The sequence below is a fragment of the Pristiophorus japonicus genome, chromosome 8, assembly GCF_044704955.1.
Source record: "Pristiophorus japonicus isolate sPriJap1 chromosome 8, sPriJap1.hap1, whole genome shotgun sequence".
Taxonomy (NCBI): Eukaryota; Metazoa; Chordata; class Chondrichthyes; family Pristiophoridae; genus Pristiophorus; species Pristiophorus japonicus.
This window is the reverse complement of record NC_091984.1, coordinates 52810596-52826175: the sequence shown is the minus strand read 5'-3', so window position 1 is coordinate 52826175 and position 15580 is coordinate 52810596. Positions and strand designations below refer to the sequence as shown.

Genomic DNA, 15580 nt, shown 5'->3' with positions numbered 1-15580 from the left:
CACCTGGTGCTGCTCCTGGCATGCTTTTCTTCACTCCTCATTGACTAGGGTTGGTTCTCTGGCTTGGAGGTAATGGTATGCTGGACCATGAGAGTACAGATTGTGGTAGAATACAGTTCTGCTGCTGCTGATGGACCACAGCATCCTCATGGATGCCCAGTTTTGAGTTGCGAGATCTGTTCCGAATCTATCTCATTTAGCACGGGGGTAGTACCACACAACACAGTGGAGAGTGTCCTCAATGTGAAGACAGTACATTGTTCTCTTGCTACTCTCAGTGCTTCTTCCAAGTGGTGTTTAACATGGAGGAATGCTGATTCATTAGCTGAGGGAAGGCCATAGGTGGTAATCAGCAGGAGTGTTCCTTGCCCACGTTTGACTTGATGCTATGAGATTTCTGGAGTCAATGTTGAGGAATCCCAGGGCCACCCCCTCCCAACTGTATACCACTGTGTCTCCATCTCTGGTGGGTCTGTCCTGCCGGTGGGACAGGACATACCCAGGGCTGGTGATGGAGGAGTCTGGGACGTTGGCTGAAAGTTATGATTCTGTGAGTATGACCATGTCAGGCTGTTGCCGAGACAGCTCTCCCAAATTTGGCATGTCTCCAGATGTTAGTGAGCAACATTTTGTGCCGTGGTCGTGTCTGGTGTCTAGGCCGGGTGGTCCATCTGGTTTTATTCTTAGTATACTTCTTTGTAGCAATTGTAGACATTTCAGAGGGCAGTTAAGAGTCAACCACATTGCTGAGGGTCTGGAGTTAAGTGTAGGCCAGACCAGGTAAGAATGACGGATGTCATTCCCTAAAGGCTATTAGTGAATCAGATGGGTTACTAGCTTTTTATTTCAGATTTACTTAATTAACTGAATTTAAATTCCACAGCTGCCGTGGTGGGATTTGTACTCGTTGTCTCTGGTACCTTAACCACTATGCTGCCATACCTTTTTGTATTATACTGATTGAATTAAGTTAGTATAACTGTTGAGCTGTATATTCACTTGCAGAGAAATAAAGCAGCTTAACAATTTGCATTTGGCTTCATCTTATCAGATGTTTCTTGGTCAGCCTTTGAAAGATTAGAGAGGCACATGGGGCCACATGCAAAAGACACGGATATTCAGTTCCGATCGTTAAGGGGTATCATTGTTAGGCCCCTGGATTATGTTTTCAAAATTCTCATCCTTGTTTTCAAATCCCTCCATGGCCTCGCCCCTCCCTATCTCTGTAATCTGCTACAGCCCCACAACCCCCCCTGAGATATCTGTGCTTCTCCAACTCTGCTCTCTTGAGCATCCCTGATTTTTATCGCTCAACCATTTGTGGCCGTGCCTTCAGCCGTCTAGGTCCTAAACTCTGGAATTCCGTCCCTAAACCTCTCCACCTTTCTATCTCTCTTTCCTCCTTTAAGATGCTCCTTAAAACCTACCTAGGGGGTTGATTTACAAAGATAGATTGAGTAGGTTGGGCCTATACACATCGGAGTTTAGAAGAATGAGAGGTGATCTTATTGAAACATATAAGATAATGAGGGGGCTCGACAAGGTGGATGCAGAGAGGATATTTCCCCTCATAGGAGAAACTAAAACTAGGGGACAGAGTCTCAGAATAAAACTGAGATGAGAAGAAATTTCTTGTCTCAGAGGGTTGTAAATCTATGGAATTCTCTGCCCAAGAGAGCTGTGAAGGTTGGGTCATTGAATATATTTAAGGCAGAGATAGACAGTTTTTTGAACGATAAGGGAGTAAAAGGTTATGGGGAACAGGCAGGGAAGTGGAGCTGAGTCCATGATCAGATCAGCCATGATCTTATTGAATGGCGGAACAGGCTCGAGAGGCCAAATGGCCTATTCCTGCTCCTATTTTCTTATGTTCTTATGTTTTCTTTGACCAAGGCTGCCCTAATTTCTCCTTATGTGGCTCGGTGTCAAACTTGTGTCTTATAATACTTCTGTGAAGCGCCTTGGGGCGTTTTACTACGTTAAAGGCACCATATAAATACAAGTTGTTGCTGTTGTTATCATACATTTAGATTTAGGGCAGTGCGAGTCTATTCCAAGAGGGACATGGGAAACATTTACAGGAGTGACTGATACTATTGAACAGAAAAGGGTATCTGCGCAAGACTGGAATCTGTAACAGCACTATTGTTTTGTAGGCAAATGCAGCACACAATTTTACAGACAAATAGCAAATTAAATATTAACTAGACAATCCACTTTTAGTGGTGTTGGTTGAGTATGCTGACTGTGTGGATCTCAGTGCTGTATTGAAATGTCAGCCTCGGTTATGTTCTCAATACTTGGGGGTCAAGTTTCGGCCTGAGTTGCTCCTATTTTTTTGGAGCAACTGGTTTAGAATGGAGTATCTTAGAAATTGCAATTCTCGGCATTTTGTTTGCTCCAGTTCTAGTCAGTTAGAACAGTTTCATTTTGGAACAGATTTTTTCTTTCAAAAGGGGGCGTGTCCGGCCACTTACGCCTGTTTTGAAAGTTTAGGCAGTGAAAACTTACTCCACACTAACTTAGAATGGAGTAAGTGTAGATTTTTGTACGCTCAGAAAAACCTTGCCTACAATTTACAAATCAGGCGTAGGGGGGGGGGGGGGGGGGCGGGAAGGGAAGTAATTAAATTCTATAAGCACTCAACAGTCTTACTTATACAAATAAAGAGCCAGCCTGACTAAAACATTATAAACAAAGCAAAGACAAAATATTGAATATTCCTACCTGTGAGAAGCAGCAGCAGCCTTTGAGCTGCGGTGCTTCAGGCAGGCCTTCTTTCCATGTAGGAGACAGGGGCGGCGTCAGTGACTCGATGGCAGCCCAACAACAATGGCAGCAAGCAGCCTTCGAGCTGCGGTGCTTCAGGCAGGCCTTCTTTCCATGTAGGAGACAGGGGCGGCGTCAGTGGCTTGACGGCAGCCGAAGACACAGCAAGCAGCCTTCGAGCTGCGAGGGTAACTGAGGCCATTTGGCCAGGGACAGGGAGAGGCAGCCAGATAGCCAGGTTGAAACTTGACAATGCAGCATCCATTCTGCAAATTTAACACCACGGATTATGCAATGGTTCGTCAGAAATTCACTGTATAGGAGAGAATTGATTAGAGCTCACCGCACCAGGAACGTCATAGCCCGTAGGCTGATGGGCAGGAGACCTTACCCATGTCGGCAATATCGAGCTCGTACCTGGACATGAGCGAGGCTGATTGTGTCAAAAGGCTGCGTTTCCGCAGAGAAGTTGTCGTTGAGATCTCTGATATGCTGAGAGCAGATTTGCAGCCCAGAAGCAGAACGCCCAACTGCCTTGTTTGTTGAAGTGAAGGTAACAGCTGCACGTGCCTTCTCTACCTCGGGATCGTTTCAGGCCACAACTGGAGATGTGTGCGCCATTTCTCAATGTGCAATACATGCCTGCGTTTACCAGGTCACGGCTGCACTGTATACGTGGAGGAATGACTTCATCAATTTCCCAATGACCGCACAAGCGATCCATGAGAGGGCTGTGGGCTTCTTCAGGATTGCCGGCTTCCCAAAGATACAGGGCTGCATTGATTGTACCCACATAGCCTTGTGAGCACCTGTGGAGGATTCCGAGCAGTACAGGAATAGAAAAGGTTTCCACTCCATCAATGTGCAGCTCGTGTGTGACGACAAGCAGCGCATCATGTCAGTCGATGCGAGATACCCTGGCAGCACCCATGATGCGTTCATCCTATGTGATAGCGTTATATCTGACATGTTTGAGCAGCAGCCAGAAGGGCAGAGCTGGCTACCGGAAGACAAAGACCACCCGGCTCATGACGACCCTACACGTGACACGGACAGAAGCTGACCGTCAATACAACATGGCGCACATTGCGACGCGCAGCATCATTGAGAGGACCATTGGCATATTGAAACAGCGTTTCCGATGTCTGGACCATTCCGGAGGCCACTTGCAATACTCTCCTCAGATTGTCGGTCACTTCACTGTTGTGTGCTGCATGCTCCATAACTTAGCCATCATGAGGCAGCAGGAGCTGGTAGTGGAACCAGAAAACCCTCGTGAGGGTCCAATGCATGATGATAGTATTACGGAAGAGCAGGATGTGGATGATGACGAAGATCAGGAAAGCATGCAAGTGACTGATGCCGGAACACGAGGTTGGAGTAGGACAGTCCATCGTGCTCCTTTAATGATTGCTTCTCATCCGTGAACGCTTCAATTACTGATGCCTGAGGGCCCTGCGACCACTGTTGCGCATGGACATGTTTATTCTTTACAGTTGTTCCTGCGTTGTGTTGTGTTAATGGAAGGTGAATCGGTTTTAATGAAGTAATATTTTATTGAAAAGTTAACGTCACTGTAATAAAATATTTGTTGTATCAAACTTTACTTTTTAATATGACTCTTGAAGATCACTTAAAAACTTTAAGATCACTTATAAACTTGTAAAGTTACAGAACAATTTCAATGAGAAAAATCTTACACTCTTAAGATCACTTAAACTTCAAGATCACTTTTTAGATGCAAAATTAAATAAGATACAAAATGTGAGAGCATTTACACTAAGATCACTTAAAAACCCTAAGATCACTTATAAATTGTAATGTTACAAAACTTACAAAACAATTTCAATTTGAAAAACGTTACTAGAGCTACATCAAGAACAAGAACAAGAACAAAAGCAGCAAAGTAAGGCTGCAACCATCTCTCATCCACATCTCAGTGAATGTTCACTTCTTCATGGGGGTGTCATTTGATTGGCGGGGCTGTGTGCCCTTATTGCAGAAGCTACCTCCATGAGGGCCTGTGCCATAATTTGCATGCCCTCCCTGACGGTCTGTGCCGTCGATTGCACTCCCTCAGACATTCCCTCCCTAAGTTCCCGTGTCATTACTGCTATTTCTCCCTCACCTCTTCACCCACTGCACTGACGCTACCAATGAGTGATCGGGTAAGCTCATTGGTCTCCATACCCAATGCCACAACCTGAGCTGCATCTGTTGCACGCTGCATCTCAGGAGAGCGTGTCTCCAATCTCCTTCTCCTCTGCCTGGGTCTGCCTCGTGGCACCACTACACTGGGAGGCGCGGGCACGGCCGGTGGGACGCTCAGAATTCCAGACGGCATCACTACACAGGGAGGCGGTGGGACGCTCGGTGTTCCAGATGGCAGTACTAGAGAGAGAGGCATGGGCTGGGACGGTGGGACGCTCTGTGCTCCAGACGGCAGTACTAGAGAGAGAGGCGCGGACTGGGATGGTGGGTGAATGGGTGTAAACTGCTCCAATATATCACCAACACCACTGGGACCCGCAGCGTCGGAATCAAAACCATGGAAGGTGGAACTAGAACCTATGCGAGTGGGAAGCGCAGGCTGGGACGGTGGTGCACTGGCTGTAAACTGCTGCATTACACCAGCAACACCACTGGGACCCGCAACATCAGAATCAAAACCATGGAAGATGGAACCAGAACCTATGCAAGGGGTTGAAACTCTTGATGCCCCTTAATGGGGGCTCATAAACGTTAATTTGAAAGCTCTCCCCGGTAGACATTTCAGTCATTGCCGCCATCATCCAGTCTGGATCGTCCGCATCTGGTTGTACTGGTTCTTGTTCTGTTTCTTCAGGATCCTCAGGGTTGGCAGCAGCAGCCGCATCAGCATCATCATCATCATCATGTTCTGCAAAATACATCAGAACAGTCAAATGTTTAACAGCAAGGGAGGGGGCAGGATGGGTGGCATGAGTACTCTCACACATAGCAGGCCAGGCAGCAGGTTGATTTGAAGGGCCACGATGCATTTTCAGGACTTGCCCTCTTCCTCGCGTGTGGGCCTAGCTTGTGCTGTACTGATTGCTTTTCTCCATGTACGACCCATCATAGCAGCTACCCTCTGTTCTAAGCCTGTCAGTGGATGCAGATTGGGCGTGCCTCCTCCTGTTCGAGTTGCTTCCCTTTTGTTGTGGGCCAATTTCTTCTGCAAAGAGTAAAATATAACTTTTTACTGAGTGCGTCTTTCTGCAGGGTGGGACATTACAATTACGATTACATTAAAAATGGAAAATATTACTTGCACTAGCTACTTGACCAAGGTCGTGCCATTTCTTTTTACACTGGCTTCCAGATCTCATGGTATGCACCACTGCGCAGTAATCTTCTGCAACTTGGTTCCAGCGTTTCTTCATTTCTTTAGATGGCACTTTTATGCGACCTCTGTTGCTGGTATCCAGCTCCTGCCATCTCTGCTCAATGACGTTGACTAATATCTCCACTTCCTCATGCAAGAAATTCTTTGTTCTTGGTGGACGTTGTTCCATTGCTGTATTGAATTGACACTCTTATTTTTCAAAACACGCAGTCCTTAATTTGCATGCACCAATGCAGCACCTGTTCTGGAAGAAAAGCAGCACTCACTGATTTCAGCAGGTGATTTATTTAATAGTGCTGCTAAAAGCACTCCTTCAGACACACAAAAAATCACCAAAATTCAATCCCAAGCCTTTCCAGAGGTACACGAGACAAATCAACACTTTTCTTTAAGTCCCTTTAAAAATGACCGAGTGCCCATGTCTCTGGGCTACGCGCTCCAACGCGCATGCGCAGGGCTGCCGGCACGACGTTGCCTCATTTAACTTAGCCCCGCCCCCCTCCACTTGCAGAATCGGCGCGACTCTGTGGCTCTGCCCCCTGCTGCTGTCTGTGCGCTGCGCCGAGCTCCCAGGGACCAGCAAGGAGCCGGAGAATTAAGAGGTATTTTTCTGTCGCACTTTTCGGCGCAAAAAACGGGTGTCCAGGTCGGGGCTGCGCCGTTCTAGGCGTGGCCCGAAACTTGACCCCTTGAAGTGGGGCTTGAACTGTCAATTTTCTGACTCTGATGACTGCTACCATCTGAGCCAAGCTGAAATTATAGCATGATATTGGGAATAAAAACTACTGTGATACAATATTTTAATGTTTTATCTGTTTATATGATGTGCAACAAATTATGCTACCTCTATATGCTGCGTTACCCAACAACCTTTTTTTTCCTGTCTTTAATGTCATGAAGGGAAAGCAACAGTGGGCTAACAATTTATCCTTTTCAGCCCTTGGACTCAAATTCAAATCCAGCCAAGGAGATGGGATGAAATTCTCTTTGTTGGCTTTAAAGGTTTTTATTAAATAACTTTTGGCTACTTTCAACTAAATTCTTATTTGGACTCCAATGCACAAATACACCGATCGTGTAGTACTAAATACCCTGTCTCAGGTGCACAGATTTGTGTTTTTTAAAAATACAGACTTCCTTTTAAGAAAGTGAAGGCCTTGGATCCACTTCTTTGTCTGATTTCTTTACAGAAATGCCCTCAACAAGTAACGGGGAGAGTGGTAAACTAGAGGTGCAGACACAGAAGACGTGTAAAAACAGCGAGATTGAAAAGTAAGTGCTCGTGCATTAATGGGTTGGATCAAGTCAGTTTCTGTCCAGATTGCCTCTCAAAATAGAAGGATTGCATTTCCATTATCTGCAGAAACTGCTTCCAAGTTGTTTAGTATCAATGCATTTTAAGAGTAGAGTCGAGCAGTCGCATTGCAATTTTCTGTAGATAATCTATTAAATGTGTATTCTGTAACACATAATTTGAATGATGTTGGTTGATAGGGCCAGCATTTTGCTGCAATTTTTTTTTTTAAATACAGAAACCCTATAAAACTCTCTTTTGTGTATGTCCCAGATTGCTGTTGTGCAGCAGAGTGATTTAAAATTTATTGGGCCCAAGTTTGTGATATCCGCTAGAAAGGCTCACCTCCGAGAGCCCGCCTATTTTGTGGAATGAAAAGCGTGCCACAAACTTACCTCGCGATTCTCCGAGTGCAGCAGGCCTGTTCAGCAGTCAGCGCGACGCAGCACAACAGCAGGGGGCGGGGTGAGGGGCGGGGGCGGAGCTACAACCCTGGGCCAAAAAGAATGCTGGCAGCTGCGCACATGCGCAGTGGAGTTCCAGAGTTTCGGGCCCCCAGATTCTGTGTGCGTGTGGGAGGGACCCGAAGCACGCAACCCCTAGCTCTGGCCAAATGGGCTCCTGGAGTGGGCAGAGTGCCGATTTCCAGCCTGTAGCATGCAGCCCCTAGCCCTGGCCGAATGGGCTCCTGCAGAGAGCCGCTTTCCAGCCAGCAGCACGCAGCCCCTAGCCCTGGCTGGGCTCCCGGTGCTACCGAATGGGTAGGTAAGGTAGGAACTTTTTATTTTTTATTTATTGAATGATTTTTTATTTTTTATTTATTGATTTACTTATCATTTATTATTGATGGTTCTTTATTTTTAAAAATGAAGTGTTTAATGCTTTGGAAAATCCCTTAACTTCCCTCTAACTTCCTTCATTCCCCCCCAGCCCCAATCTCTGGCTTGCCTGCGCCTAATTCTAAAGTGTACGCAAGGTTTTTCTGAGCGTACAAAAGTCGACACTTAATCTGTTCTAAGTTACTTTGGAGTAACTTTTCGGTGCCTAAACTTGCAAAACAGGCATAAGTGGCTGGTAACGCCCCCTTTTGGGAAAAAAAAACTGAACTAAAACGAAACTAAACTAACTCACTAGAACTGGAGCAAACTAAATGCCGAGAATTGTGATTTCTAAGATACTCCAAACTACACTAGTTACTCCAAAAAAAATAGGAGCAACTCCACCCGAAACTTGGGCCCATTGTGTGGGGGCTGAGTAACTCTGAAGTCTCAAAGAAAATGCTGTTAGTAAGTGTGACCTGTCTAGATTGTTCCACTGTTGATGGATCTGCCAGGCATTTTGGTAAATTTTAAGCTCTATATTATTCTGTTTGGCCTAGCAATTTCCAGGAGCGGCAGATCTTGCTGCTGAGAAAAACTCTCATGAGGAAACTTCATTGCACTGTTGCTGAGATCTTTCATTTGTGTGGCCCCAACCAAGTGATTATTTGCTCTAATTTTTGCCATGTATCTGCACAATATTCCTTGATTGCTTTATTGTGCAGTATCTTTTTTTGAGATGTTTTGGTTGATACATTGCTTACTTCTCAGAAATCTTTGTCCCTTTCAAAATAATTCTACAGATAACAAGATGATCTTCTATCTTTGGACGACTTTAGATGATCATGAAAATATGAAAAGAAAAGCATGGGTCAATAGAAAAAAGTAAAAATAAACATTGCATAGTTTCCATTGGTATAACGGATTATATTCCAACTTACTACTGGACATGTAAGAAAATATAGTTTTGGAGGAGATGGCAGATGACAACAAGGTCTTCAGAGGAGTGCAGAGAGGAAAGATAGGTTCCGAGATGAGGCAGTATTTGGAGAGGAATAGTGGGTTGAGAGTGGGCTTTTTGAAGAAAGACTGATGACTACAGTTTTGAACTGAAGCGGGATGGTGCCCGAGACATAGGAGCCATTTGCAATGTTTGCAAACATGGGGGCCAGGAGGGGTAGTTGAATACTTGATTGAAGGATTAGGATATTGTCCTTTTGAAGAGATGAGTTCGAAAGGACAGTAGGGAAGAGATGGGAGAGGAACATCAGGGATCAAAAGTAGTGTGAATGGAGACTGGAGAGGAAAGTGAGGTAGCAGAGATTGTCTCTAAAGATTCAGACTAAGAACTGAGTTCTAAGAACTGTGGTGAGGACAGGCGAAAGGGGTTTCATGGAGCGAAGGAAGCTTAGGTGGTAGTTGTCTTCCAAGGAGTTGGATACTTTGACTGAGAAGAGGGAAACATGGCAATGATTGAGCCAAATTTGGCGATGTGACTAGACCAGTTGCACTCCAGTGCACTTGTATTTGTTGCCCTCTGATTTAAGGGAGAAAAGGTGTGAACAGCAGTGATGGGAGATGGTGAGTGATTTAGTACCAATGAGGGTAGAGGCAAGGTTGAGCAGATCAGAAGCAGCATAGGGGCCATGGCAGACCAGAGGAGAGGGAATTAGGAGACTGAGCATTTGCGAGGGAGTGTTTTTCCATGAGTGGATGGTGAAGATAATGATATTAGGGGAAGATAGGACAATGTGGCTGGTAAGAGAGACAAGGAAATTGTTAGAGACAACCTTGCTGATGTTCAAGACTTAGGGAATGGAAAGGTTGCAAAATATGTTGTGGTTCAGAGGGTAGCTGTGGGGGTATATGGGAGAGTTTGAGACAGGTGAGATGGAGTCAACATAGGTGGGACACGTATGTAGATATAGGTTGAAATCACCAAGAATGAAGAATTGCTCAATACAGAAGCAATGGCGGAAAAAAAGGAACACATTTTTATGAGGAAGTCAGCATGTGGTTTAGTCACAGGTGGAAGGGATGGAAGAGAATGAGAAGGTGTGAGAGGGTCACAGTGACGCTTGGTGATAAGAGCGTTACCACTGGTGTATTATTTTAGACGGGGCATGTGTAGCCAAGTGAGGAGACTTTGGTGAGGAAGAAATCACTACCAGGTTTCTGTCAATGCAGTATGTCAACAGATTCATCCACGCTAAGGTGAGGTGAGGGCTTGTTTGCTTCTATCATTTGTACCTGTATCTGTAATATGTTCCTGCCAAAAGGGACGTGTGGAAAAAATCCATTTCATTTTAGAGAGATGATAGCTTGAAATAAAACTTGACAATTGTGTAAACTGCCCGTGACTATTTTCTTAAGTAAATAAACTTTTTGTAACATTTTAATTTTGTTGGACTAACTTCAGGAGATCTCCTATCCAATTTTTCTTTTTCCCCTTCCAGATTCGGTAGCGTGATGGATGGGATAGTAAGCCTATCACATCTTGCCACTATCTCATAGATCGCTTGTGAAATGGTCAGAGATAGGTGGCTACTAATGAGCAACTGCAGTGTAGTCAGACTGGGTTCCTTAGTAGATTAGCAAACTTTCCTTTCACCTCTGGGATGTGAATTTGAATACAAACTGTGCAAATGTGATGAAGGTCTCGTCACTGTGAAGGCTTTGAGGAGCTCTGCATGAAATGTGTTTAAAACAGTCTCTCATGGGTCCATAATCGCCCATAGTTTAGCACAAACTGCCTATGAAATTGCACTCCCTGAGATACTAAAAGGATGCTGTGGGAAATGGAAATGTTACACTGCTGTGCATTTGGAGATGGGGCTACTCTTTTGAGGTTAGAGTTAAGGGGTATTGTTGGAAAGAGGAAGCTATATTCAGCATTTAATTCTGGTTCTAAACTTGTGACAGTATAATTAATAATGGAAAATAATATTTTCAATTCACTGCAGCAATTTTGTTTTAAAAAGAAGTTAAATTCTTCTGTGTGTTAATTTCTTTTTGCATGATTACCCCATTACTACCTCTATTTACTATCTGAATGTTCTGTAAAGGCAAAAAGCAGGTCCAGATACTGCAGCAAGAAAACTTTTAATGATCCCTACCAAATTGCCTGTGGCTGGTGCTGCTCACATTCAGTTGATAAATGTTTTTATATATACTAACATATATACATTTAACATAGCAATTCACAATGGTAAATGTTGACACAAAAGTGTGACCAAAGTTTATGACAAAGGGAAGTAACATTTGTGGACATAAGTGCCTGCCCTGTACAAGATTTCTTTTTTAGTAATACTAGTTGATCGTGTGTGGTGTTGCACAGTGCAGTGTGCAAGTGAAGCAGGGTTAAAGGGTGAGGGATTCTTGGACCAAGGCGTGTAGATGTACCTTCATCAGCATTTTAAAGTCATACATTCTGTTCTTGTTTTGTACAAATTTTGATGTGATTATTTATAGTTAAACTGCAAAACATACAACAAGAAGCAGAGTTGGTTGGAGTCTAGGCCCCCGATATTTGTGGGGAGTGAGTGGGGGAGGTAGCACATCTAAAACCCAGAAAGCCAGCAACATGGAAGTCGTGCGACGATATTAATGGAAGAAGCTCATTATCATTTTTTTTTCGTTTTCTGCCCAGATTAACATGCTGGCCGACTGCCAGGCGGAATAAGCAACGGCAGGAGGTAGCGGGCGGGGCGGGTGTTTGAGCCTAGCAATCAGGAGGGAGGAAGGGGCTTGGGGGTAGGGGATTCGCTGATTGCGACAGCGAGGAAAAGCCAGGATCGGTAGAAGGGAGGCTGAAGGCTTCCTTGAGACACCACGGGGAGCACTGCTTCTCCTGGCTCACAAGGAGTGCTGTAAAAGGCACTTACCTGCTGGAGCTAGCAGCACTTGTCACCAATTTGCTGCCAGGTTTCCCGAGCTCCGGGAAATCCAGCCAGCAGCTGTAAAATTTATATCAGGCTCCCAACTGCACTGTGGGAGCCTGATTTAAATATGGTAATGAAGTGTCCCGCCTCTCCAAGACAGGACACACGCCACGCAACCCACTGGCATAAAAATGGCAGCAGGTTGGGGATGCATTTCCCAATTTTTAATTTTAACCCCCTGTTGCCCCTATTAATGTGTTAATATCGAGGCTTAGGAGTTTCTCTGCAGTACAGCCTGAAAAGTTGGGCGACACAAAATTGACACCTCACCATTGGTGGCGGAAGGGGTAATTACAGCATGGCATAGTTATAAGGCAGTTTCCATTGTAAAAATAGATATAGTAATTTAAAATTGCGGAAAAGTTTACAGCAGAACCTAAGGTCTTGTAGGCAGGTGTATGCAGACATGAAATGTTACACATACTGAGTGTTGTTGAGTTCACAAAACATGTAAAACAGAGGAAATATACTTTGTCCTGTGATCTGTAAAATGACTTAAATGTTACTGATGCCATTATGCAAACTTTTGATTTTTTTTTGTCTTTGTACAGTTTGTTACAGAGCTGCATAGAGTTAGAATAATTTAGAACTGCACTCCTTGTGGGTCTTGATAAACTACATGGGAAAGATTTTAACGAAAATAATTAACATTTCTACAGTGATTTATTTTCTTCTACTTCTGACATTGGAGATATCTTGGGCTAACAATTCAGTTTTTGGCAATATCGGGTTTTTCCCGTTATTTTACAGCAAAAATACCATTAAAAACGTCGGCATTTTTTAATGGGGTAAAATTGGCAAAAAAATGCACCCAACGGTAAAAATCACCGTTGCACGTGGATTCGTGGTGGAAACTGCGGTCTTCGCCAACTTTAGCCCGAGGCCTATCACCACCAAAAAATACAGATCCTGGGAGGGGAGAGAAAACACAAAAAAATTGCAAAAATCAAAAAATAAACAATCAGAAAACATTCACTATATACTTCACTAATGAATCACTGAAAAAGAATTTAAAAAGTAAAAACTTCAATTTACCTTTTTTGTACCTACTGCTGTTTCTGGGGTTTCAACGCAGTCTTTTCTTGGGCGGTTTTGTTTTCACCCCGAGTATGGATTCGCCGAACGGCCAATTTTAAGCGGTGCGGTTTTTTTGGTGTTGCATGTGGTCGATCCACTTTTTGGCGATATTTCAAAACCGCCATTCGTTAACTTTGGCCAATTTAGGTGAGTACCTTTTGCCAGCAAAAAAGACGAAATATCGCTGGAAAACGTGTGCAAGGCTGGCCAATTTCTCCCCCTTGTGTATAAGAATATTCTTACTAACAAAATATTTATGTTGTGATTGACAGCATTTCCTAATGCGCTTTCTATGCTGGGCCTGCAAACTACTTGTAAGCTACAGATATGTGGCTAAATGGTCACAATCAATAGATAAATTATCAGGGCCTGGAAAGTAAATAAACGCAGTCATGTTTTATTACTGCAATCAGTCATTTCTAAAATGGAATGTATTTTATTTTATCCTTTTAAAGTACCTCATTATTTTATCTTTTACAAGTATTACTGATAGGACTAATAATTGTGTCATACACTTTTAAAGGGTCTCAAAAATATTCCATCAGTTAAATGTGTTTTTAATGCAAATATTTATGGAGTGTTTAATTTCACCATGTTTTTATTTTAAACAGTAAAATTGATATTTTGATGTAGCACCACATTGATATTGACTGTTGTAATTGGTTTATTTATTGGCTAACTCTGACAAATTTTAATTCGTACTTAGTTAATTTACATCCAGTTGTGTGACTGAGGGAGAGAAAGCATTGTTATACTCAGGTGCCTGGAGAGAGGGTGAATCTTAGTTATATTTGTTGCCCTATTGTAATGTGTTTGTTGCCTAACCTTTTGATGGTTTAATGACTGTTTAGTTCATTTATGTGTGGGAAGTGTAGGTCAGAGTGGGAGGTGGAAATATGGCTGCAGTCAAGTGATCATGAAGGGTGGGAGGGAGAGCAGACTGTAGTTATAGTTAGGTGGCTGATAGAGGATGCAGGGGTACTTGCAGTCAACAGGTCAAGAACAGATACTTGGTTCCTGTCAAGTTATTGGAGACGGACAGGGAATTTAAAAGGCTATAATATATGTGGAATGCCATAAGGTGTCAGAATGCTCATGGCAGTTATTTCATGTTGTTTGCAAGACTGTTCTTTAAATTATTTTAAAATTGGATTGATAACTTGCTGTTTTCTGTATGTTTACCTTCAGCATTTTTCCACTTCAAGTTATCTATGTTTGTCATTTGTCCCCAAGATGAAATGAACTTTACATTTTTTTTAATGTAATATATAAATAAAATCGGGGTAATGCATTTTAAGAATAATTGTAGCGTTCACTCTGTACAGTATTGTAGGCTAAACATACTAACCCTGGTTTACACAATCAGTGTTCTCATACTCCCCCCACCCCCCACCCCCACCCGACACACACCTTTTTTCTCATCCTGTGATGACCGAATGGCCTACTCCTGCACCTATTTTCTATGTTTCTATGAAAGAGAGGATTACAAGCTATGGACCAGACATGGTAATAGAGTATCATGTACTTCCATGCTGTAACAAAAAAATCAGGACACTTCAGGAATTCAGTGCTGTGTATAGTACATATGCCTAAAATATTCTTTCTCCCTCCTTTTTACCGATACACACATTTTATTTCCCCCTGCAATGTACTAAAATCTCTGGAAGAAAAGGGACAGACAACCATCTCACAAGCCTCCGGAAGTGGGCTGAGGAGGCACAGGTTGATTTATCAAGATTGTTTTCCACTGATCCCTGTGGGGGAAGTGCCTCTGCTCAATCTCCCCAGAATTTTCCAGCTGAAATTAAGAGTTTGCTGTTTAGATAAATTACAGGCATGGTCCATTTCCTAACATTCTGTATTATAGTGAATATGCACACCAATCCATTCTCCCACCAGGACATTTATTTCTCCTCCACCACCATCGCCCCCCCCCCCCCCCCATCCATAAATCATTTGTCTTCATAATTATATTCACTTAACAATAATTTGTACATAAAGGGGATTTGCATTGTGAGATTCATAATGTATGAATGGCCTGTGGCACATTTTTCTGGTGGAATTTTATTTGTGTTCACGAAAACATTTTAAATTAAGTACAGAATCTTTTCAGCTTCTGACTTGCTGTGTTTTGGTGAAAAGTCAAATGATAATAAATGCAACAGTTCAATGTAATCTGTGCATTGTAGAAAGGGCAATCTGTGGAATACATCACTTGTAACAAGAATTTACAGCTGAAAGTTTTTCAAGTTAACCCGAGTAAACACAATAGATTTTTGCCATTTCTATTCACAGAACAGAAACATTAATCAGA

General features: G+C 43.2%; 1 protein-coding gene across 8 annotated transcripts in view; it reads left to right on the top strand.

Moving 5' to 3' along the window:
- The window catches only part of rnf220a (ring finger protein 220a), a 511280-nt gene that overhangs the window by 406828 nt on the left and 88872 nt on the right, over positions 1 to 15580 (top strand). For all 8 annotated transcript variants that reach the window (XM_070886783.1, XM_070886789.1, XM_070886786.1 and 5 more), the window contains exon 12: positions 7327 to 7408. In XM_070886783.1, the coding sequence (XP_070742884.1) occupies positions 7327 to 7408 (82 nt within the window). The remainder of the gene's footprint in view (positions 1 to 7326; positions 7409 to 15580) is intronic.